The 26578-nt window shown below is 43.4% G+C and overlaps 1 protein-coding gene across 8 annotated transcripts in view; it reads right to left on the reverse strand.

Moving 5' to 3' along the window:
* Positions 1 to 25659, reverse strand: part of cdk4 (cyclin dependent kinase 4) — a 72011-nt gene extending 46352 nt beyond the window's left edge. For 4 of the 8 annotated variants that reach the window (XR_007246680.2, XR_007246681.2, XM_048523439.2 and 1 more), the window contains exons 1-6: positions 25371 to 25659; positions 17329 to 17586; positions 11186 to 11321; positions 9625 to 9792; positions 8865 to 8974; positions 4896 to 4920 (exon numbers count right to left, since the gene is read on the reverse strand). Coding sequence is in view for 6 of the 8 variants with exons in the window: in XM_048523439.2 (XP_048379396.1) it covers positions 4896 to 4920; positions 8865 to 8974; positions 9625 to 9792; positions 11186 to 11321; positions 17329 to 17546 (657 nt within the window). In the remaining 2 variants the exon portion in view is untranslated. Of the gene's footprint in view, positions 1 to 1700; positions 1837 to 2408; positions 2460 to 2489; positions 3524 to 4895; positions 4921 to 8864; positions 8975 to 9624; positions 9793 to 11185; positions 11322 to 17328; positions 17587 to 25370 lie in introns of those variants that run through there. The other 4 variants (XM_048523438.2, XM_048523434.2, XM_048523440.2 and 1 more) reach the window with 4 other exon arrangements.
* Positions 25660 to 26578: the final 919 nt, after the last annotated feature.

Consider the following 26578-nt stretch of genomic DNA (forward strand, 5'->3'; position numbering starts at 1 on the left):
TTCCTCAGGATGGAGGATTGCAAGACTAGGGGACATGTTTCTTAAGGTGTAAAGAGACAGACTTAAAGACACAAGGGGCAATTAAAAAAAAAGAATATGAGTGGTTTGCATGTGGAATGAACTTCCTGAGGAAGTGGTGGATGTGGGCACAGTTACAACATTTAGAAAACATTTGGATAAGTACACAAACAGGAGAGGTTTGGAGGGATATGGGCCAGGAGCAGGAGGGCCTAGTTTCATTTGGGATCGTGGACAGCATGGACTGAAGGGTCTGTCTCCATGCTGTATGTGTCTTCGTCTGGACCAAGTAAGGATGGAAAGTTTCCCTTCCCAAAACGACAATCATGAGTCAGTTGTGTTTTTAATGACAACAGAACAGCTCTGTGGCTGTGTTTATCGGTGCTTGCTTTCTCTATTAAAGAGGAAAATGTAGTCCCACATTTTCCTCTTCACAGCTGGATGACCTGCTGGTTTCCAGCACAGGCTTGTCCCTCACTAGGGATATTCTGCATGGAAAACTAAACAAGCAGACCGGAAAGCTTGAAAAAGGATAACCATTCATTTCAGTCTTTCAGCAGCAGCTGAGAGAGGAGTACATCTAACAACTGTTGAGCTGGGAGCAACAAAGCCAAATCAAACACAGGAGAAAACTAGCCAAAGAACAAAGCAATTGGAGCGGAGCTCCAACTGTAGTGTGCTCTGGTCAGGCAGCAACCAGGAGTCACCAGTACAAACAGGCAACAGTTCCAGCAGAAGAACCACAAGGCTGATCTTTTGCACCAAAAGATTGAGTTGAAGACTGACTGGAGAAACTGGTTTTCATTTGCTGCAACTAAATGACACAAAAGATCAAAAGGCAAACTCAAAAATGGCATATACCAAATGCGACAGGGAAGGTAGAAACAGCAGATAAGTAAACGCGACAATACGACAGTGGAAAAAGGAACGTGCACAGGTTCAAAATACAAAACACAACCAAGACAAACAAATTAAGATGGATCAAACCTATTTCCTCTCTGTATTTAATCATGGAGATGATTTGGAGATAGTCTAGACAATACTTCAGCTATCCGAAGTTATTGCTGCACAATATAATTAGTGATCCTTACATCAACTGCTTCTTCTCTAAGACAGGAAAGGATATTCAAGCAGTCAAGGGTGTGATGGTTTAAATTTGGAAAAAAGATTTTAAAAATTGGGAGGGGAGGTGCAACAAGAGGGATCTGACATTGCTGCACCAACAGGAGCCCAGCATACTCCACTGCTTCCCAGAGCTCAAGTAAATCTCTGCAAAGAGATGCTGTATGGTACCCAGGGAGCGGAAAGACAAAAAAAAAAAAAAATTCAGCTTGAACTTCCTAGTGTCAAAAAAAAAAACAGAGGAATGACAGGGGCTTGGTTGTCAATAGCCCCTCCACCCTCAACTACAGAGACTGGCAGATGCCACAAACTCAACAATATTTAAATCCCAAAAACCACCCTGAAGTCCATTTGATTGTAAATCTCAGGTTATCAGGGTCTACCCTTCCATGGTCCATTTCCTAGGAGGCAGAATCCAGCTACATTAGCCGAGTATTCATTCCTGCCTCAAAAAAAGTGACAAGGTTAGCTGTCCTCTGAACTCCTACTCTTCAAATCCTAGCATTCCATTCTTAAAAAATTGAGAGTTTGTGGATATTCTGCCCAAGAGTCCATCTCACCAATAGCAGCTCTGCTCCCAAATCATCGATTTCAGGTACATAGGACTTGACCAACTGCGGAGGACGGTTGGGGAATGCGCTTCGTGGAAGCGTCACATCTTCTGGCCAATCTTCCACTGCCGGGAGCCCAGTCATGCTGAAAAGCAGAGAAGTTCCCATTCTCAATTACCAGTGTAGAACAGCCAAGCTAAAACCAGGAACAACCTGAAGAGTCAGTTTTATTATAAGATTTGCGCCTTTAGCCAATGCGGTGCGCCAGTTTTCAGATGCCAGCAGTCACTTATTTTTCAACAATCACAGCCAGCAATCAATGAGGTGCAAAACTGCCAATGGAATGTCAGCCAAAGAAAAAAAACAAAAAAAAAAACTTGCATTTATAGTGTCTTTTGCAACCTCACACTTTTAAAAGAACTTTAAAAGTATTTGAATTCTTGTTTTTTTTGTTGCAATATAGGAAATGCGACAGCCAATTTTGCGCACATAACAGGCTGGTACTACTGTACTCTATTCAGAGAGAATCTCCTATCTGCCCCAGAACATTTACTTGGGTTGCACTATGAACCCAGGCCCCCAAACCTCCCTCCACCTGTACCCACCTCCCAGTGAACTTCAGCCTGGTTTTAGGGCCCCCACCTCTCCGTCCACCGACTGGAAATTGGAGACCCCACCACCCCAACCCCCAGCCTAGTACACATCAAATACACTTACTCAATAATCTTTCCTAGTTGGTCAAGTTCCGATTTCCCACAAAACAGAGGCCTGTAAAAAGACAGTTTGTCAGTTACACGTCATTGAACAGTACAACCCTAACGGTTCAACATATCTCCATTTGCAGTATGAAGACCCCAAGTAGTGAACCATCTTTAGGAGTTAGAAAAACAACTTGCATTTATTTAGCGCCTTTCACAAGTGCAGGCTGCCCCAAAGCACTTCACAGCAATTGTACTTGAGGCCTCGTAATTGTTGCAATGCAGCAAACACAGCCAATTTGCGCACAGCAAGCTCCCACAGTGATAAAGACTAGATAAGTGCTTTGTGTTTCAAACAACTTTAATTCATGAAATATAGTGGAGGAGACATTGGGATAACTCCCTTGGCTCTTAAAATGCTTTTCATTTGCTAGAAGCAACTAAGAGAGCTCTATTTTAATATCACACCCAAAAAGACAGAAGACAGCATTCCCTCAGCCGGCATTGGGGTGTCAGCCAGGATTTGAGAATGAGTACCTACAGCAAGATGCAAACCCGCAGCTTCCTAATTCAAAAGAAATTTTTAAAAAATGTCCCACTGTGAGACACGCACGGTCATTGCCAGGATTCACCAAGGGCACCTCAGGGTATTATGGGAAATTTGCTCTGGAATCCTATGCAACATTCCACTCTGCTAGGTCCCGAGGACCCCAAGCAAACGGACAGTGGAAGCATCCAAGGTTAGTGATTACAGACGTATGGATGGGATGCACTACAGAATTTGCCAAGGTTCTTTGGACAACCCCTCTACCAACCAATAGGACAAGGGTACTTGCATTATCATTTGGATCTTCCCCCAAAGTTACACACCATCGAGACTTTGTACCATAATTACCATTCCTTTCACTGGATCAAAATTCCACTGCTCCGTACACCACACAGACGGCAGCAGTTCAAGGTGGTAGCACACTGCTACCTTAGAAGGCAAAAAGTATGCTGGGTTTACCAGCAACATTCACACCTCATTTTAATGAGTTAAAAGAAAAACTCAGGATGGTGAAGAAAACAGAAAAGGACTTCATGCCAGTAGAATAAATGTTTCTCTTGGAGGTTTCAATTATAGTAGTGTTGAAGCTGAGAGAAGAAAAAAAAAGGAGCCTGAACATTAAGCAAATACATGTTGCAGGAAACACAATTGATGAAAAGCTAGACAGCATGCAGTCAGACCACTTGAATAAACAGAACCAACTTCTTAAAGTGTTAGGTCAATTGAATTGACTAAACCGCAGTAGATAAACAAAGTTTTTACAAAAAAGACCCATCACACACATACTACACACAGTGTGCAGTCCCTTTAACAGAGAAAAAAAAAATTCCCTGAAACGAGGCCAGGATGTAGGGACCCAGCTGCTGCCCTGGTTAAGGGGAAATACACTAGAATTCAGCAAGTCATGCAGGTTTCAACCGAGACTCTTGGCTTGTACACAATAAGGCTTATGACATTTGCAACGTTAGTTTCAAAACCAGCACAAACTCAAGGCCACCCTTCATCGGCTGTCGCGGTGAAGCCTAAAGGCAGATCTTCTCTGTGGCTCTTGCAGACATACCATCATGAGTCAGAAAGGCCACCCAGCATGTCTGACAGCATTATACTCCTCCTACAAAAAGTTCCTTTTCAAGTCAACTACAGAAGCCAAATACTTTTAAAACTTTCATTACTGGGAGTTCTTTGAATTTCCAGATAAATTTTTACACACAGTCTCAAAAGAACACGAACACACACACACACACACAGGATCAAAGCATTACTCTGAAATAATCTGGGACACAAAATGTGCTCTCATGCCCAAAACTTCATTTTTAAGCCAACACCACACCAAATTTCACCACGTAAGAGACCCTGTATTCCAAAGACTGTATTGAAGGATTAGAATCACAAAAAAAAGTTTTAAACAAAAACAGAAGTGGAGGGGAAAATCTCAGCTAATCTGGCAGCATCTGCGGAGAGAAATCAGTTAACATTTCAGGTCCAGTGACCCTTCTTCAGAACCGGTTTTTGACAAAGTTTTAAAATTCAGACAAAGCCATCAAAACCAAAGTGACAAGACAAAATGAGGAGGCAGAAACAGAAGACATGCTGATGCATGAACTCAAGTCACATCTGTGTATCTGCCCCCAAGGACCAATGAAAAAATATGCTCTTATAAAGAGGAGCTAGGAGTATTTCTGGGTGGCAGCAGCAGAATTAGTAAATTCCTCCTCCACCCACCACTAAAAACAGACTCTGCAACTGGCACTTTGAAGTCATACTGGGTTTGATGTGATGTGGAGTGTGGCTCCTTTCTAGCCAGGTTAAGAAGGAAGGTAGATGGATTGCACCATTCATTGGTCCATGTGTGCAGCACAGGCGTGCACCCCATATGGATTAATTGTTAGTTTCCTTAGTTCAACCCCAAGCGACATGTTCAAAAACAATGCTTAAAAAAAGAAAAGTTACAGCACTTACCTCACTTCCAAAAGTTTCCTGCAAGCTTCAAACACAAAACATAAACATCCTCAGAAAATTGCAACCCTCCAGTATACATGATTTGGAGTCTTCCAGTAAGGGGTTAGACAGTTGCTTGAGATACAGACCAAAAGTACAGTATGGAATTCAACCTGGCTTTAAATGTGAATCCCTTATCTTGTCACTATCCCCTCCAATTCTCTTACCCTCATCTGCCCCCTCCCTAGGGGCAGAAGTCCACAGCTACCCAAATTACAAATCACCAATCAAGCTGGCTGGCTATTGAAGGGCTACCACCAACATATTAGTCTCCAGGGAGAAGGCACTGTTTAGTAACACAATCCTCCCCATTCCCACCCGAGGGACAGTGGGCATATGAGAAGGGGAACAATGCACCCTGCCCCCCCCCCCAAATCGACATTGTTGGGAGAGAGCGAGAGAGACAGATCAAAAGATCATGCAAATGGTGTGAGTGGAGTGGCAAAGAAGTCCCTGCAGGTGATCCAAGAAGTGTTAGACAGTGTGTGAGTTAAGGGTCAACAGCTGTATAACAAGGGAAGGGATGATCTACAATCCAAGTAAATTAGGCAGAGAGAGAATTATAATTTAAAAAAGGGTGGTGCTGGAGACAAACAAACCAAATGACTGGAATAAGATGATGATGATGGGTACAGGAGTGGCATGCCAAGGGCCTAACCAAAAGTAATAAGTAATCCAAACTAATTAAGGTAGAGAGAGATCAAAACAATTCATCCAGGTGACGGTGACAAAAACAGAACAGTAGGGAAGATTACACAGATAGGGAGCAGTGTGGTGGGGTCACATCACACACAAACCTAAGATCACGGTTGAGGCCGTCTTCATGGGTATGGGACTTGGCTTTAAGTTTCTGCTCAGGGATTCTGTGCTGTTGTGTCTCTCAAAAGACCATCCTGAAGACTGGAAGCCAAATGTCCTTCACGGCTGAAGTGTTCCCCCACTGGAAGGGGCATCCCTGTCTGCAACTGTTGTGTGGTGTCCATTCATCTGTTATCATAGCATCTACATGGTCTTGCCGACATACCAAGCCTCAAGACATCCTTGCCTGCAGCGTATGAGGTAGGCAACACTGGCTGCATCGCATGCATATCTGCTGTGCATGTGGTGGGTGGTGTTCCCACATGTGATGGTCCTGTCCAGGTCAATGATCTGACTTGTCTTGCAGAGTTTGCTTGTGGCGGGGTTGTGTTGTGTTGTGTTATGGTAGATTGTCTCCTGAAGGCTGGGTCATTTGCTTTGAACGATGGCCTGTTGAAAGGTTTGGCGATTGCTTGAAGGCAAAGATGGTGATATGCTTGTTGTCACTGATGACGTGTTGACATCTGCGAAGAACATGGCATAGTCTGGGGAAGTACTGCACAATGAAGAATACTCTCAGTCATATCCTTCTGAAGATACAAAGCACACACACACCTGGAAGTCCCATCGTATCAGGCAACGGGACTCTGTGATAACCTCTCTGGCTATGTCAAGGGGGCATCTTAAAAGCCATTGTACAGGGAACTCCAGGTGCTATCACAACACTTTTTTTTTTGGGGGGGGGGGAATCTATAGAAAAAAACCAACCTAACTCAGCACCCATGGACCAGTCAGACCAGGAACATTCTTTGTCAGAATGGGCGTCTCAGCACTCTACACCAGCGTCTCTGCAACAGCCTCAATACTCTACACCTACTGCCAATTTCCAGACATCCTACAACTCATCAACTTCATCCTCGACTACAACGTCTTCGACAACCAGTTCTTCATCCAGGCAGATGGAACAGCCATGGGAACCAACTATGCACCCTAATATGCCAACATTTTCCATGCACAAGTTTGAGCAAGACTACTTTACTGCATTGGACCTCCAACCATTGCTACACACCAGATATAGAAAACAAAATAAAAATCAATGCCATCTTCTTGCTTTAGGCTCATGGTGAGGAAGAAGTGAAATGATTACGTAGCAATATCAACAAGTTTCATCCCACCAGACTTACCATTGATTACTCTTCAGAATGTGTCTCATTCTCAGATACACACATCTCCATCAAGGATGGACACCTCAGTATCTCACCTCTACTGCAAGCCCAGCGATAAACCTCACGATGCTGCACTTCTCTAGCTTCCACGCTAAACAAAGAAGCCAACCCATACAGGCAAGCCCTGCACATACACAGGATCTGCTCAAAGTGAGGAGGAACACGATGGGCACCTAAAGATTTTGAAGGACACTCTCCAACTCATCAACTGCCAGTTCTGATGCGCCATGACTGATAGAATAACGTTTATCGTCCAGTACTTTCCCAGAGCAGAGAGACCACACCATGCCATTTGCAGACTTCAACGTCATTGATGACGACAAGCACCTCACCAAGATCAGCCCTACGCCTCCACTGCTCACCTTCAAAACAACCACCAAACCTTTAAACAGACCATCGTTTCACAGCAAACTACCCAGCCTTCAGAACAACATCTACCATAACACCACACAACCCTGCCATGGCCAGCTCTGAAAGACATACCAGATCTTAGAACGTGGACACTACCATCACGTGGGAACACCACCCACCACGCGCGTGGCCGATACTCACGTGACTTGGCTAATGCAGTCTACCTCAGATCATGTCCGAGGCCATCTTCGCCTGCAGTGTATGTAGGCATGACCATGCAGACGCTACAACAATGGATGAATGGACACCGTGCAGTGAAAAGTAAATAAATAATATTTTTTTTTTAAAAAAAGCAGCCAGACAGGGACTTACCTCCCAGAGAAAAACACTTCAGTCAAGGACATTTCAGATTGATCATCAGGCAAGCATCCTCCAATAATGCAGAATTGCCAAGCGAAGGCTGAAAGCCAAGGTTTGTACCCATGAAGACTGCCTCAACTAGGATCCTGGCTTCACATTGTGCTACGTGACTCCACCGCACTGTTCACTAGCTATAAAAATCTTCCTTACTGTCCTGTTCTTGTCACCAGATGATAGTGACATAGGTTAGATCCTTATATCCATCGTGTTATTCCAGTCATTAGGAATGTTTCTAGCACCTCATTTTTTCAAATTTTCTGTAATTATCTCTGCCTCGTTTGAATCAGATCATAGGTCATCCCTTCACTTGTTGTTCAGTGTCAGCAGCTGAACACCACTTTGGATCACCTGAAGGGACTTCTTTGACACTCCACTCACGCCACTTGTACGATCTTTTGATCACTCTGCCCATAAATTCTGTATTCTATGAGCTTCTCTCTCACTTCACCTGATGAAGGGGCTGCACTCCGAAAGCTTGTTTTCTCAAATAAAACTGTTGGGCTATAACCTGGTGTAGTGTGATTGCTAACTTTATCCATTCCAGTCCAACACCAGCACCTCCACATCATGGCTACATTTGACCTTGGGCTTGTCTGATTTGTGTAACAAAGACTGGAGATGTGAGATGGCAGAGGCAGAGGAAGGAAGAAAGATATGGTCTAAATTATGAAAGCTAAAAATCAGGAAAATGGAGTTCCACAGCCCTCTAATAATACTCACAAGACAACATTTGTTTGCCAGGAGAGATGGCTGCTATATACTCGGATCTCTGGTGGCAATGCAATCAAGTGCTACTGGTGAGAGATGCCAGACAACTGAGGACTTGAGTAAGTTACAAACTAAACATGCTGACTCCAGTGTTAACAGAATGCCAATTTTATTTTGTTAAAATAAAATCCAAATGGTGATAAGTCCTTGCAATTCTGAACGAACTATTACAAATTGAACACTAGATCACAGCATCAGGACAGGTCAGTTTAAAAAAAACTCAATCTTTGAATCAACTCAATAAGCAAAAAAACTAAATAAAAAAGCAAAATTAATCTGCAATGCTCGGATAAACAATTTACAACAGTCTATGCTTGCAGCCATTGGTTGTATCATTTGAGTTAATGGATTTCTTTTCAGTACTGACCTTCGTCGAAACATCTCAGCAAAGATACAGCCTGTACTCCACATGTCGACAGGTGTGGCGTATGTTGCCTGCAACAGTACCTCTGGGGCACGGTACCACAGGGTCACCACCTGAAGAGTTAAATACATCAGATTACGATCAAGTGTAAAGTAACAATAAAATTTATGGGGTCATTGAGGATTCTCAATTCAATACGTTTCTAATCTTTGCTCCCTGACCCGCTCCTCAAAAAGGCTACAGAAGCTCAGGGTGAATTGAAGATGATTTCCAGATGGAAATTTGATATTTCAAAAGTTAGCAAGGGTGTGAACGGAATATGGGTAAGTGGCAGACAAATGGATTTCGAATCAGTGTGATATAGCACTGGCATTGGGGGGGGGGGGGGGGGGGCACGCACACGCAGGTGTCCTTCAAAAGAAGCTATCCAACTGAATCCCAAAAATCGGGGGGGGGGGGGTCGTCACAGTTTTGATCAGACTGAATCACAGAACAGGCTTGAGGGGATGAGCAGCCTCCTCCTGTTCTCAGAACTCATGCCAGGCTGCGGCTCCATGGACAAAAAAAAGGTGCCTGAACAGTACCTTACACCAAGTTGTTGCCACATACAGCAACCCACCTGTCACCAAGACCAGCTCACCTAGCCCAGAGGGAGCAATCGAATTTGGTGGCTTTCTTGATCTGAATGCCTCAATGCCCATGCATCTCTTGGCACAAAAGCTAGCCTCTTTATGGAGGCCTACACCTACAGCCTTGAGCTTACCACTGGAGTGAGGGCCATCTGGCAGCTGTAGATACGAGCCAAGCCAAAGTCAGCCAGCTTCACTTGTCCCCGGCTGGTCACCAAGATGTTCTCTGGCTTAAGGTCCCGGTGCACCACACTGTGAGAGTGAAGGAATGCCAAGCCATTCAGCAACTGATTCATCAGATCCTGTCCACAAAATCAGAACAAAAGAACTCCGTTAGGTCAGTGTGCACGCAAGGGCTGACTGCAACCTCCTGCACCCAGCCAGGTTATCTAGCACTCCACTGACTGAGTCACTGATGGGTGTTTTAACTCTGCTCTGCAGTGCAAACAAGTCTTTACTTGGTCACCCAATCTGGTAGTTTGGGATTTTCACTGAGAAAGAGGATTCAAAGAATACATTTCGAGGATAATGAAACAGAAGAATGGGAACAATAATCTGCTGTATTGTAACCTGCTTTAGATACTATTGGTAGAATTTTAAGTTCCACTGCTGGAAAGTTTGCAGGCAGAAGCAGGACTCAAAATTCTCCTGATGGGCTTTTCACCACCTCTCGTTCTGTCTGCTGTTTTACTGCGTAAGGCCTAGGCTGACCAACTGCCCTTGCCCCCTTTGTTGTCCTTAAATGGGACAAATAATGACTGCTTAAGAGCATTTGTCTGCCACTTCTCTCCTAAACTGCCCATGTACCAGAATCCTGTGCTCAAAAGTGTGTACAAACGTGATCCATGCTGCTCTTTCCCCTGCTATCTAGCAGAGCTTGCTGTTTCGTTTTGTTTTTGGGGGGTGGGGGGAAATGTTAGACCCAAAAAAAAAACAGGTCAGTCGCCAAAAATGTCACTAAATATTTGTACTAATGCAGCACCTTTGACATTAAAAAAATGCTTCACAAGGTGCTTCACAAGGCAAAAAAAAAAGTGATTATCAAGAATCAATTTGAAAAAACAATCGACCACAAGGAGACATTAGGAACAGGTGACTAGAAACAGACAGACAGGCAGAGAGGGTGGTTTTAAGGAAGGAGTTAAAAAGGGAAGGTGAAAGAGCACACCCAGGTAGCTGATGGCACAGCCATCAGTAGGGGAGTGATGGAAGGCTGGGAAGAGGCCAGAACGGAGGTACGCAGAGACGTCTAAAAAAGGGACGTGGGAGCCGCAGGGGATTACAGAGAATGCAAGGGGGCAGAGGATGGAGCAATACAAACTCAAGGATAAGAATTATAAAACACAGGTATCACTGGACCAAAAACCAATCTTTACTCGCCACCGATCCTGACTGGATGTGCATAGCAAAGAGATCAATATTTCTGTTCATATTTCAGTTTTTTTCTTTACAGAAGAAGAACTGGACATTCACTTCAAGTCTCTTCTAATTCAAGCAGAATTGCTTCCAGGGAGTGTACTTTAATATCACCTGAAACTTCAGTGTTTGTTTGTTTGTTGAAGTCACCTGTCCCACCTGTGGCCAAGTGAACATCACGATAGCCTCATCCATCACCCCTTCTTTGCTAGTACGTGGTAGAAAGAAAAGGTTAAAGAGACAGTAGGACTGCCTCAAACAGTCTGTTTTGTGCTTTACCTTGATAGTCTCAGCTGGTAGGCCAGGTAACGGGGCTTTCTCCAGATATGTTTTCAGATCCTGGTCAACATGCTCAAACACCAAAGTGACTTTAGTTTCCCTGTCCGCTCTCACTGTCGCACATACATCAAACAATCTGCAGCAACATGGAAGGACAGGAAGTTACAGAAAGGTGATGTATAAACATAGAAAACGCAAGGTCAGTCTGGAAGGTAGAGTATACATAATCAAGTCAAGGTGAAGGGAGCAAGGCCTGATGGCATTTATTTTAATACAAGGAGTCTTGTGAGTAAGGGAGAAGATTTGAGAGTACTGTTTAACACCTAGGAATATGGTATTATTGCCACTACAGAGACATGGCTGAAGAGGGGCAGGGCAAACAGCTCAATATTCTGTGGTATAGAATCTTCAAGCAAGGCAGGGAGGGGGTATTACTACATTGATCAGGGAGTCAATTACTGCAAAACGCAGGGATGATATCTTTGCTAAGATAACAAGGGGTAGAGCTAGATGAACACAGCAGGCCAAGCAGCAGAGCAGCAGGAAGGGGGCCATTTCGGGCATAGACCCTCAGCCTTTCTGCTCCTCTGAGGCTGCTTGGCCTGCTGTGTTCATCCAGCTCTACGCCTTGTTATCTCAGATTCTCCAGCATCTGCAGTTCCTATTATCTCTGAAACAATGATATCTTTGCTGGTTCCTTAATTAATGGGAAGTCAGTCGTACAATAGAAAAGTGGACCCTTCAGTCCAATTCATCATACTGACCAGGTTTCTTAAACTGAATTAGTCCTATTTGCCTGCGTTCGGCCCATACCCCTCTAAGCCTTTCCTATCCATGTTCTTGTCCAAATATCTTTTAAGTGTTGTAACTGTAACTGCCTCTAGCAGTTCATTCCATACATGCACCACCCTCTAAACAAGTTGCTCCTCAGGTCCCTTTCAAGTCTTTCCCTTCCCCCCTTAAACCCATGGCCTACAGTTTTGCACTCCCTTAAGGGAAAAGGTTTGCTATTCACCTGGTCTATGCCCCTCACGATTTTGTAAACTTCTAAGGTCACATCTCATCCTCCAACATGCCAGTGAAAAAAAAAGTTCCAGCTTCCCATCTTGGTAACATTCTTCCAAATCTGTTTTGCACCCTTTCCAGTTTAATAACATCCTTCCTTTAGCAGGGAGACCAGAACTGAATGCAGTATGAAAAAGTTGCCTCACCAATGTCTTGTACAGCCACAACATGACATCCCAACACCCATAGTCAATGCTCTGACCAACGAAGGTACACAATGCCAAACGCCTTCTCACCACCTTGTCTACCTGTGGTGCCACTGTCAAGGAACTGAGTACTTGAACTACTAGGTCCCTGGTCTGTGAGAGAGAGCACCATAAACTCTCAGCCAGGGAGGGACAGAAGGGTAGATGTGCCAGTGGAATTCAGAGAAGTGTAAAAGTCACAGGATAATAGAAAGGAAGTTCAGCTTCCTCAATATGAACGGGGATAACAAGGCTTTGAGAGGGGTAGAATGCTTGAAATGTGTCCAGGAAAGAAAAAAATAGCTAGTATGTAGAAAGTAAAGCGGCTGGGCCTGATCTCCAGGAACAAAGCCAGGGAAGTGACAGAATTGTCACTAGAGGAACATTTCACTGACTGACCATAACTAAGATTTATGATAGTTTTGGAAAAAGGACCAAAAATGGACCAGATAAAGGTTCTATATGAGATGAAGGCAAATTTTAGTGGATGTGTGAGTATCTGCCAAAGTGGACCAGGAGCAGCTACTTGCAGGAAAATCTACATCAGAGCAGTGGGAAACATTATAACAGATTGTGCAGGATCAACATGCTGATGTTAAAGGTGAAACTAAAGTGCAGAGAACCCTCAGTGTCAAGACACGTACACGGGTAGACAAGGTAAAAAGGGATGCTTCCGTTTGATAGCAAGGGCTCAAAACATTGGAAGCACAATTTTGCATGCAAAGTACGGAGGAGGGGGGGGGGGTTACTTCAAAAAGAAAAAAGGAATTAGGAGAAAGAAGGGGAGGGGCTTAAATAAAATACTGGCAGATAAAATACCTTTGGATTTTTTTTTAAAAAAAAAGATGTTGAGTAGGAGTGAGCTTTTCAGGGCAAGAGGCTAACCAGGGAAAGAAAGAATGAGGCCTATTAGGGACCAAAAGCAGCAAATTATGTAGAGTCAGAGGAAGTAGATGGGGTTTTAAAGTGATTGAGTACAGAAGGTGCATTGGTAATTACCATACAGCATGGGTGATGTAGGTAAAGAAACGTGTGCGCGTGCAAAACTGTTTTGCTTAAACAAATTTTTAAAAAAACAAAAACACCAAGGGAGATAAAAAGGTATTAGTGGTTTTAGCAGGCTTAAAATTGGGCAAATCCCCAGGGCCAGACGGGATGTACCACAGACTGCTGTGGGAGGCAAGGGATGAGACTGCAGGATATGAATTTTTTAAAAATTCCCCAGACACTGGAAAAGGTACCAGAGGACTGGAGAACAGCTACCATGGCAGCACTATTCAAGGTGATGATAAACGGAGCCAGAATAGATATTTAGATGTTTGAGGAGACTTGGACACAATGGGCTGCAAGGCTTTTTTCCACAGTAAAAAAATTCTGCAACACTAACTTTCTTTGCAAGTTTTTTCTCCTCCCACCCCATTTTCAAGCCTCCCAAATTCAAAGTTTTCCACACATTCAACACTTCCCCAGCTGGCTCCATTGGGAAGTGCACTGCCCAGCATGGCCATGGTCCACACAGACCACTCAATCCAGCCTGTATTGACTGCAACGAGGGCCAATGTGAAGTGGTATCCTTGCCTGAAGAGGGCCTCAGCATACCTAAAATGCACGGAGAGTGTAGTAAGGCTGGTAAATTCCAAATTAATCACCAACAATTTGGATGCAAGCATTGCTGACAAAGCAGAGGTCAGCTGCTTGCTGAAACTGCTGCACCCAGTCTGCTGTAGGTGTGCTGCTGGATGGCTGACAGGAGACCAACGGGTGGTTAGGGGGCAAGTGTGAAACAATGAACCACCTACCAAGAACAGGCCATGGACACACGACTGTGCAGTTAGCTGGAGGCCTATGGCAACACTTGACAGTTACCTGGCTCTGGAGTACTGTTTTTAGTATACACAAGGCCCATGGACTACTAATTGCAACGTTCCACTTCTCACACCAGCAATCGCGCGGGCCCTCTCCTCCTCCTCCTCCTCCTCCCCCCCACCACATTGAGCAACTTGACTAAGTATAATGCAGAATCTGTCATGGGAAGTGAACAGTACTTCACAGGCACCATGTTTGTCTATAAACCGTTAACATAGGTTTATGTACCAGATATCTTAGCATTGAATGCTCCAATTCATCTTACTACACACAAGAATGATTTTTCTGTGAAATGCACGCATCCTTGGCGACTTTAAGTGACTACACTTTCCACAGTGTTTCATCAATTACGAAGTATTTCGAGATGTCCTCAGATAGTGAAAGGTGTTTTATATTTTAAAAAATATGGAAGGACTTTTGCCATGCATGAAGGAAATGTTGGCTTGAGGACAGCAGAGGGTGGAGGGTTTTTGACCTTGTAGATTGCAGGAGCCACAACATTTAATTTTCAGAGCTCCATTTCTGCATTATTGCTCACTTGCTGGTTTTCAAATAATCCCATTTTACATACCACTATACAAAACCACAAGGAACATCCGTTAAAACACACAATGGATTTGTTGGTGTAGCAATTGGAACCAGGTGGATCTTGTTGACAGAGATCGTTGATCAAAGTTATTAACCTGGACCAATGAATCCAGCAGGCTGGCCATAGCTGGTGTACCACACACACGGTGTTTTGGTGGTGGGATACCAGCATCTGCAATTATAGTACCCAGAGCCTAGCAGTGCACCAGTTTATAGGGGAAATAAACTGCTAAGTCGGTAGCTAGCAAGTGTAGAAGTATAATTTGTGTAAAAAGTAAAGCTATCAGGTTAGAGAATAAGCATTCTATCATTTCAGGCTGACGTACACTTCCTTAGCACTCAAAAAGTCCTCGTCTTGTCAGCATGCTACTAGAACAAGACAGGGCAGCAAAATGGAGCCAAAGTCTTAGCCACAGATTCCTTCTGTGTCAAAGTACTTCTGCAAACCTGTTGTTTCGGGATCTGGCAGCCCATCCCCAAAGAGTTCACTTGAATTGAACAGAGTAGAGAAGTAGTTTGGTACCGGCCTGCAATTCCAAGTGTTTCTAGGTCATGGCCCACAGCCCACAACATAGCTTTTTGGCCTGCAATCTCCAGAGGCAAGATGATGGCTGGTGACAAGACTTATTTTATAGCCAGGTCACGAAACACTGTCTTCCTCTGCATGCCCTCACAATCTAATACACCATTTCCCCGGGCTGATAACCAGGGAGTGTTTGATGCCACACTGGACAACTGGATGGGAAAGGTGTCTGTTTGCCTATCCTGGTGCTGTTCATGGCAGCAACTATTTCATTTAAAAAAGAAAATAAATAAATAAAATCAGCATGTGCAGTGTGCTTAAAAGTTCTGAAATTCTCAAAAGAAAAAAAAAGTAAATGAAATCCAGGTCCCGAGCAGAATGCCAGGAGGAGGAGAAGAAAGGTGCCCACTCACTGCAGCATATCGCCAGTGGTCAGATAACACTGTACAATTGGCTGTCTCCCCACTGTTACCTCTCGAGTTTGAGCGCGCTAGTCTGGGTGAGAGCATTTCTTCACCGACCACACACAAAGCAGAAATAACAATGGCACAGCATCAAAATGGCATAAGCCAACATGCATACCAGTGCCAGCATGCCATAACAAGTACGTGCTGGTCAGATTCTCCTACAGCACCAACCTCAAACCCCACCCGATGAGTTAGGCACCACCACATGATGCACAATGCCAGGATGTCAAGCTTTATCAGCTGTAAATGGAATTGCTCCAAGACCTCCACATCCTTCCCCTTCAAGCATGTAGAACTTTGTCCAGAATACAATTACATTCCAAATGCCTGACTCAGACATGACAGACTCAATCCCATCAACCCACTGGCAGACAAATCAAGCACCTTGACTTGAAATGCATTAGAATGAGAGTTCAATCAGTAATTTTTCACAATTGTCCCAAAGAGAAAACAGCCATTTACGGTCAACACTGAATGTGACCTCTACATCCCACTTCCTGATGAAGTGAAGCTTCAAAACGTACTTCATACAGCTCTGCAACAAACTAAATTTCTTAAATTTATAGCAAACAAACAGAGGGACACACGAGGCAACATGAAAAGTTTACCTTTATAAAAACACCTTGCAAAGGTTTAAGGCATCTCAAAACATTCTTTGCAGCGTAGTCACTGTGGTAGTGTAGGAAAAGCAGGAATCATTGTGCACGAGCACCTACAAACAACACAATGTACTGGGAGCGACAGCCTAAATTTTTGTGCTAAATACTTGGAGTGGAAACTTAATTCCAAAAAAAAACACAAAACAAAAAAAAACACTGACTCATGTGAAGTCACAGCAAGCACACAATCCATGGACAGATCAGTGGAGTTCATTTTTTTTAAAAAAAAGTCAATTGGTTCAGTTCAATTTGAGACATACTGTGTATAAGTATCAGAAGGTGGAAGCTTCTGCCTCCAATCTGGGTTAGCTAGCACACAATAAGTGACAATAGAGAAGGGGACATATGGTCAGGACCCCACCACTCGTCACTATCCAGTGATCTTTGTCGAATGTAATCAATTATTCAAATTTGACAGTTCTTCCGACAACCAAAACAGCCCTAGTGCCTGTACTCTCGACGTATAAAGAGCAGCCACTTGGCAAAAGCACAGAGAGGGGATCAGGAAACCAGCAAGGAGAAACAGGAGAAATAAATAAAGCCTCCTTCATTCCTAGCAGCTGTAGGGTAGGACCCATTAATCTGTTATTTGTTCAATTGTGCTGATTGGCATTTAATAGTCCATGTTGTGTGAATTCATGTCCTGGAGCACAGACATTGAGACAAAGTGAATACATGTATGACACAAAGCCCGAGGGGGGGTTAAGATTTCTAAAGGGCATACAGTCAGTTGGCCTCAGCCAGTCAAACCAAAACGTTGAAGCCAGGCTCTCAATCCGAACACCCTCACCTTACAACGTTGGGATGGTCAAAATGCTCCAACCGCTTCAGAAGGGCCACTTCCCTCACAGTCGACGGTGGCAGGCCATCTTCATTCCTCTGAACCCGCACATTTTTTAGAGCAACAAATTTTCCACTCAGGGAGTCTCGTGCCTTATAGACAGTCCCATACGCCCCTTCTCCAATCTCTGCCATGGGCTCATACTGCGGGGTGGAACCCTGCTCCATTTTGCCACCACACACAGGCCTGTTCCCTCCTCGCTTGCACCTGGACAAAATGAAAAGAAACATGAAAAAAAACAGTCCCCCTTTTGTTCTTCACAATTCCCTCCAGACTGTGCCCAAATATCCATTATTCAGATGTGATTTGCACAAATATAAAAATTCAGTTAGCCAGATAAAACACCATAGCTCCAACAAAACCTCCCATACCCATAAACCCCACTGTCTAGATGGACAAGGGAGGCAGACAGATGGGAATACTACAATTCAAGTTTTACACCTAATCTTAACCACACCAGCATTTCTTTTTTAAAAATCGCTGCTGGATTAAAATCTGGACCTCTCTCGCCTGAACAGTACTGCGGGAGCACCTTCACCAGAGACCTCAAAAGTTTAAAGATGGGCATTAAGCTTCAAGGGACAAGTAGGAACATGCAATAATGATATCTATATCCTGAGAATGGACACTTAGAACACGTTGGGGGAAAACAGCCTGGGATTCCACTCAGGTACTTACTGGGTGGATCCAAACAGACAGAGGAAAACAAGACCAAGACATCTTAAGCAAATAACACTAGTGCACTTTGAGCAAAAGGAAAAGCTGCATTCATATATCATGCTTTTCACAGCCTCAGGTTGTCCCAAAACCCCTTTTACACCCAACGAACGACAGTCAGTTGCACATCTGGGCAAATGCAGCAGCTGACGCACACACAGCAAGGTTCCACACAGAAACAAAGACTAGACGTTCTGCTTTTTTTGGTGCTGCTGTTGACATTCCTTCTCAATTAACCCTGTTGCTTCTTTAAACACTCACCTCAGTGAAACTAAGATTCCACTTGAATACTATGTCAAAAGCCACCCAAAACAGACTTCACTGGTCAGCAGAATTCAGAGATTCAATACCCCAAGTCTTACATTGAACCAGCGCACGAATAGCCTTCAGCATCTACACACAGTGACAGTGACAGAGACAGAGCACCAGTAACCTCTGACATACACAGAGTTCCTAATCTCAGTTGTGCTCTCATGGGGAGGGGCCCAGGATGGCCCCTATCCAAGTCTCCCCTTCTTCCTGCAATTGGGCATTTGCAGTCAGAGATGGAGTAGGAGATGGATGTTGACCGGAAGGAACTAAGTAACAACTCCACCACTCTGGTTTCACAAACACAGCTTAACACAGTAGAAAGCCAGCTAGTCTAGAAGACCCTCAATTAATATTAAGAGAGCTAACTCCAGGCACTAACAGCACTGTAACTGTGGTCTTGGCATCCTCAAATAATTCCCAGGATGCATCACTGGCACAGCTGGCATTTACTTGCCCATCCAAAGTAACTGCACAATGGGCAACTTATCAGGTCATTTCAGAGGGCAGTTATGAAATCAAATTGGTATCAGATTAGGAGTCTTATGTAGACCAGATAGGGGGAAGAAACCAAACATCTTGAACAAAAAGCATGATTATATGACCAGATGGGCTTTTACAATCCAATTGCTTTGTGGTCATTTTTAACTGAAACCAGGGATTTATTTCCAGATTTTTAATGACATCTATCAAATTACCATAGCAGGATTACGTTCCATGTTTTATGGATTATTAGGGCAGGAACAGAAGATGTGACAGTACTGTCTAGCTCCTGATTGTTATGAGGAATTGTGCAGAAAAACTGGAATAACCAAGGCTTCAACTCCATACTGCAATCCACTTACCCCTTTGAAAAACAAGGTGTAAAACAGGATCAGGTTCAGTGGTGATACCGATTATAGATCTAATAGAAACTTACAAGATGATGTATGGCTTAGAAAGGGTGGATGCTGGGAAGTTGTTCCCGTTAGGTGGGGAGACTAGGACCCATGGGCACAGCCTTAGAATTAGAGGGGGTCAATTTAGAATGGAAATGAGGAGACGTTTCTTCAGCCAGAGTGGTGGGCTTGTGGAATTCATTGCCACAGAGTGCAGTGGAGGCCGAGACGTTAAATGTCTTCAAGGCAGAGATCGATAAATTCTTGATCTCACAAGGAATCAAGGGCTATAGGGAGAGTGCGGGTAAGTGGAGTTGAAATGCCCATCAGCCATTATTTAAATGGCAGAGTGGACTTGATGGGCTGAATGGCCTTACTTCCACTCCTATGTCTTGTAAAATCAAAATTACCTACCCATAAAACTTGTACTCATCATCCAAGAGCATATTGTTTCCACAGAAATAAGCAAAAGGAAGGACAATATGACAGTTTCAGTTTTCTTAACATAGGGAGGTGGGCAGCAGAAGGATGCAAAATGGCCAAAAGCTCTGTCTCTCAGTGGTAGTGGGAGGTTAGAGCTCAGAAGTGGAGATACTGGGTGGGATGCAAAGTTGCAGACTCGCAAGTGTATTACCAAGCTGCAGACGACTAAAGAGCTGCCCTGTAACCAACAATACAGGCCCAAAAAGGAAAAAAGAGAAACATATTCACTAGAAAAGAACAGATACCTAGGCCATTGCTAAAGAACGTGGTTAGACAAGCTGCCTAGAAGCAAGAAACAACTATTCTATCTCATTGTTCCCTAACCAGACAACCACTATTCATCTAGTTGCGCTGCTTTTCGACTAAGGCATTGCACGCGTGCGTATACACACGCACGCACACACACACACACAATGAAGGTTCTATGGCACTATTCTCTGGGGCCAATATTCATCCCTTAAATCAACAGCATAAAAACCCGTGAAGGATCTTGCTGTGAATTATTTAACTGTCATACGTCCTACATCACAAGAGTGATTACAATCTCAATGTCCGTTAGAATCATATATGAACACCATTCAGCCCACTGTGTTTGTGCCAGCTCTTGACGGAGCTCTAGGTTAGTCTAGCTGCCTGCTCTTTCTCAACTTCGCTGCAATCTTTATCTTTTCAAATGAACACTGGTTTTATGCATAAAAGTTATTAACCTCACGTCCAGCAACCAATGCCATCACTATGGCAACAGCTGTGTCTGTTCCATTATCAACTGTTCATTGCCTGAGGCAATAGAAAAGCTGCATTGGCAGATTCTGCTCAATCCTGAGGCTTAATTGAGGGAGAAAAAACAGCAATTTAGGAATATTTCAGCAGCTCTCCTGGCAAAGTATTTGTTTTGATTTCTCCAAACCTGGCATGCATGCTCTGTGCTGAATGGAAGCTAGACGGAGGACACTAACACAAGCATGAAGTGGAGGAGAAAGTTGGCAGAAAGACAATGGGCTGAAGAGCCTCCTTTCACACAGCATCCATTCAAGAATTCAGAGAAGCGTCAAAGCAGCAAGTAATGCTCATAATGTTTGTCTCAATTTTAACAGAGCATCATCATCCTCCAGAGTCAAGTTTAAATCCAACCTAACGTTTACAAAAAGGTTCAAAGTTCAGCAGTTTGGTTTTGCCTCAAGATTATGAAAGGGTTTGATGGTACACACAGGGAATGATTCACTTGCAGATGCAGCCTAGAATTTGAGGACCATCAACACAAGACAGTCACTAGTAAATGTAATCAGGAAATTCAAGAGAAACTACCCACAAGAACAGTGAGCAAATGGGATTCATTGTCGCAAGACGAATGGCATCAATGGGCAAGGGTGGGGGCAAGGGGTGTATAAGCATAAAGGAAGAAAGAAATAGAAAGATACAGCAAGGTTGGGAGATGAGGCAAGAAGAGGCTTGTGTCGAGCATAAACACCAGCATTGAAAAGAAGGCCTGCAGCCATGCCATAAATACCTTGTAATTCTATTGTGGGGATTATGCAGGCTTGTTAACACAGGAAATCTTCACAGCCATTTGTATCAGGAGTTCATTCAGGAGATCCAGATGGTCCCGTGACTGGGTCCTGGGGAGTGTTACTGAACGGAGACCTTGGGGTGCTGGTTCATAGCTTCTTAAGGCAGAGTCACAGGTAGACAGGATAGTGAAGGTGGCATTTGGTACACTTGCCTTCATTGGTCAGTGCATTCATTATGTGCATTGGGAGGTCATGTTGCAGCTGTACAGGACATTGGTGAGGCCACTTTTTGAGTAGTGAGTTCAATTCTGGTCTCCCTGCTATAGGACAGAAGGAAGGATATTGTGAAACTTGAAAGGTAGCAGAAAAGATTTACAAGGATTGAAAGATTTGAGTTTTAGGAGAGGAGGAGCTGTTTTCCCTAGAGCACCAGAACGGCGGAGTGACCTCAGAGGTTTATAAAATCATGAGGAGCACAGATAAGATAAACAGACATGGTCTTTTCCATAGGGTAGGAGAGTCCAAGACTACAGGGCATACATTTAAAAGGTGAGGGGAAACATGTAGAAAGGCACTTAAGGGGCAACTTTTTCCACACAGAGGGCTGTGGCATGTATGGAATGAGCTGCCAGAGAAAGTGGAGGCAGTTGGTACAATTACAACATTTAACAAGGTATCTGGATAAATATAAGAAAAGGAAGGGTTGAGGGAGATCTGGGCCAAACGGGACCAAATTAATTTAGGATACCTGGTTGGTAAGGACAAGTTGGACCAAAGGGTCAGTTTCTGTGCTGTACAACAGTGACTCTATAGAACCAATGGTTTCTCGCGTGAAGACTGATGGCATTTTAGGCAATTAAGTAATTGAGGCAAGGGAGTTTAAATAGAGTCAACTCTGGATCAGCGGGGAGCACTCTCCGGAGACAAAAAAAGTGACAGGTTCAAGGCCCACTACAGTGGCTCAACCCCAACAATCCAGGCCAATATGCCCAACACAATAAAGGGAGTGCCATGTTTCAGTTGAGCACCAAGGCCCTAAACAGTTGAAAAATATCCCAAGACTATTCAAGGCAAAAAGGAAAAGGTATTATCCTTGGCATCCCAACAGATATTTGGCCAGTTTTTGTGATAATATCCAGGTAATAAACATCACAAAGTTACACGTCTTTCTGATTTAAAAAAAGTCATTAATCTGGAAGATTAAGCTCTTTCTTTCTGGAGATACCTCCAGTCCTGCTAAATATCTCCAAATGATTTTGGTATTTTTCCTTTTATAAAGGGAGTGACAAGTGTCAAAGGGGAATTGAAAAAGTGTTCAACACATTTAATGTCACAATTTAGCCGTGTCAGATGAGCAACTCTCAAAAAGGGTTCGCTGACTTATAATTGAGCCAAGAGTTTAAAAATTCAGTGTTGGCCATCTTCCTCACTTCCCCCTCCCTCCTACTTTAAGACGTGGTTTAAGTGAACTCTTTCCCACTCTTGCTAAGCCCTTGAGAAATACGGGACAGGAGATTATGGATCAAACAGATTCAAGTAGCACATCAAGGCTTGTGTAGTCTAAGCAGCATCTGAAATACAAATGACAAAAAGAACTGCTCTCACGCAAAACAAGCAAAACCCTTGGTTTGAACTAAACAAAGCCAAACATTTAGCTCAAAGTAAAACAAAGTGGAGGAACTCCGTAGATCTGGCAGCATCTGTGAAAAGAAAACCCAAATTAACATCAGAGCTGAATTTCTCCAGCAATTTTGCTTGTTTCAGATCGCCAAAACCCACACCATGTTTTTTAAACTATAGCAAAAACCTCATCTGATTGGTACTCATCTTTCCGTTAGGGCACTGGTAAAAAAGTGAGATAAACAGGGGCAAGAAGAAAACCTAAATTTTGAATTTACAAGTTGCAGATGATTAGCGTGGAAAGTTAACAATTCAGAGAACATAATCTCAAAAGGAAAACAGCAACACCTCAAATGCTGCGAAATACACTGTGAAAGCACTACCATCACCTGCATCCTAAACCAGACTGGACAACCTATTCCACTTATAAACTTACTTCACGAATACCAAGTCAACCAGTTTTCCAACCTAGGCCATCTACTCATATTGCACAAACAGAAGCAAGCATCAGCACAAGCATATTGTCCACAGAGAACCCCACACAGACATGCAATAACAAGAAGAATGTCAGGGCCCATGTTCAGCCAGGAAATGGTGGGTGGGATCAAGCAGTCTTCAGTGGCAATTCTGTCTTTAGAGACACACTTGGGAAAGTTGACAAATTTCTGAAGATCTGTAGATAAGTAAACAAATGCTCCAGCATCTGAAAAAGGCCTTCCTTAGCAGAAGGTAAACGCTACTATATCAATTTCACAGCTATTGCCTACTGTCATCTCCATCCCACCATGACAGGAAAAATTTTTAAAGATTCCTACGAACACATTGTCAACTCCTCGCTCTCCTTCCACCAACAAAAAAAGTCTCTTCACACTTTCAGATCCTTCACTTGAGATAGCAATGGTAGCAATTTTAAGAGCCACCTGAAGGCACTTATCCATCCCATCACCCCTATGTTCACATCCCATTACAACAACCAGTATTGTCACAGCATGGCTTTCAGAATGTGGTCAACAAGGCTCTCAATCACAAACTCATCACCTGTATCTCCCCACATTTGCCCTCAACTTCACAAATCACCATCAGCTTCTGGGAAAAGCTGCACCCTCCAACTCCCCAAACACATACAGAGACTTCAAGAGCAGAACAGCTGCTGGACCATTTCAATAAATAGCTTGACCTCCTTTTGGGCCACTAGATCATGGCATGCCCTCCATTCTCAAAATCACTCCTCCTGAGCAAACCGCCTCCCACATCCAAAACAAACCTGGGCTTCCCATCTTTAGTCTATCTTTTCCCAATCCTCTGACCCGATGCCATGACCACTTGAGAATCTGAAATTATACTGTACTATATTCAGAGAAGGGCACACATAGGGAGTTACCTGACCTGGAAGGAAGGTCGGAAAGCACATGTCGCAGCAGTCAAGTAAAACTGCCACTACAAAAAAAACCTGGTGGGACATGGGTGTCACTGTCTGGCGAGCATTTATTACACGTCTATACCTCAAGGCTGTGCTCCCCACTTTTAGTGATGGTTCTTGCCCCTTCGCATTTGCTCAAGAGCTTGGCTGGCTGAAATCTGACCCCCGCTCCCTGATTCGGTGCAGCCTTCAGGCTCATTTTGCAGTAGTGCTACAGAAACGTAAGTGAGCAAACGTTGGCCACTTTGTTTATAGAGGGGGGAAAATGAAAAGATTTGGTTTAAAATCTTAATAACCACAACCATCAAAAAAAAGCTGCAGTTTTTGTTGCAGATCCGAAGAGCGATTACAGTTTTTTTTAAAAAATCCAACCTGGAGCACATGTATTGCTGCCATCTTAGAGCCCAAGACAATCCTCGCCAGCAAAAACACCAAGCTGCTTTCAGGCACGGCTCCCTTACAGAAGTCTTAAATTAATTCTCAAGTCTATTGCTGATCGAAAGATTCCACATTTCAAAAGATAACGATACCACTTTGTGTCTCAAACTCTGAAAAGAGTGAATGGTATAATGGGGGGGGGGGGAAGAGAGGGGAAGAGAAAAAGACGGACACCTCACTGGTTTGGGTCAGAGTAAATCGAGACGAGAGATATTAGGCAGATTTTTTTTTAAAAAAAAATCAACGTTTAATTAAACCCTCGGTTTATTTGGCAGCAAGTTAGATAAACAGACGTTAGACCGTTCGCACGTGGCGGTATTAAGCAATTCTTTTGTCGTCCTTTTAGCTGCTGTAAGAGGGAGATGACCCCCCCCCAAAAAAATACAAACAGATACGCGACAGCAATTACATTGTGGAAACCACGTAATTCCCCATTTTAGTTTATTTTTTTAAAAAAAACAACAAACAAGAACAAATTTCCTCTCGCTTCTGCAGGCGCGGGCTTGCCAGGGAAGCCATTTAGAAATCACTCCCTCGCGATCACAAACTGGACCCGTTCGCCTTTTCACATCGTCTCACTTTGCAATCACATCACAAAAACTCCATCCAGATACTTACAACGTGCAGCAAACTTCCAGCGGGGTATTCCGAGATTTCCGATGGAATAATCATTCAATTAAAAATCATATTTTGTTTTCCCCTAGAGCCGCCTGGTGCTACAAACTGATTTTATAAATGCCTACAATCAATAAATAGCTAAAATGTGATGTTTTTGTAAAAAGAATTAACTAAAGCTTTAAAAACACTTAGTGAAATTAGCTTTAAAAAGTTTGTTACAGTCACATGAGGTCATTCCCAGAACATTGTCCTTCCGCCTGCCATGATTGACGACAAAAAAAAATCCACTCCTTTCTGCTTTTACTTATTGGTCGAATCCAATTCCTGGCAGGCCTCTTTTTTGCTGACTGGCTGGCCAGTTGCCGCTGTTTTTACATCTTTCTGAGCTGATAGGTGGAAACTAGTTATAACTGTTGTCATTCTCAGTTTCTGGAGAGTTTGTTTGAAGGCACAACCATTTTTATTTAAACCCTACTCGGGGGGAAAACCTTCAAAGACAAAAAAACTCATGTGGTGTACAATGACCTGCACTATTTGTTCTGGAATCTAAAATATACCTAAATGCTAATTTGCGTGCATTTCAGTCTTTCAGTCACAAAAAGGCAATGAAGTAATAAGTAATTTTACATAAAGGGTAAATAGAGATAATAATAAATAAAATAAACCGTTTCAGATAGTTCAATGGGATCCACCTGTGAGGGCAAATGGGGCTTTGATTTAATGTGTCATCTAACAAACCGTACCTTTGATAGTGTGATAAGTTTAGGGTTTGATGGTACAGCACTTCATGCGTGCCACCAACTTGAATTTTAAATCAACCATTCCAGACATGTTATGACACATCTCTTGGGCACTTGGGCCTTAAACCTGTTTCAGAGATAATAGGAACTGCAGATGCTGGAGAATCTGAGATAACAAAGTGTGTGGAGCTGGATGAACGCAGCAGGCCAAGCAGCATCAGAGGAGCAGGAAGGCTGACGTTTCGGGCCTAGATCCTTCTTCAGAAAAAAGGGCCTTAAACCTAGACCCTTTGGCCCAGAGATAGAGACACCACCACGAGAGCCCCTTCAACCTGGATTATACAATTGAAGTCACAATCTTTGACTCAATGCAAGCAGTGTAATTAAATAAGAACAATACAGCAATAAAAATCCTGATTTTCAAGTATGATCCTCTAACTTAGTGGCCATTGTGTCATAAATGGTCTT

Source organism: Stegostoma tigrinum, chromosome X (genome assembly GCF_030684315.1).
Source record: "Stegostoma tigrinum isolate sSteTig4 chromosome X, sSteTig4.hap1, whole genome shotgun sequence".
Classification (NCBI taxonomy): domain Eukaryota; kingdom Metazoa; phylum Chordata; class Chondrichthyes; order Orectolobiformes; family Stegostomatidae; genus Stegostoma; species Stegostoma tigrinum.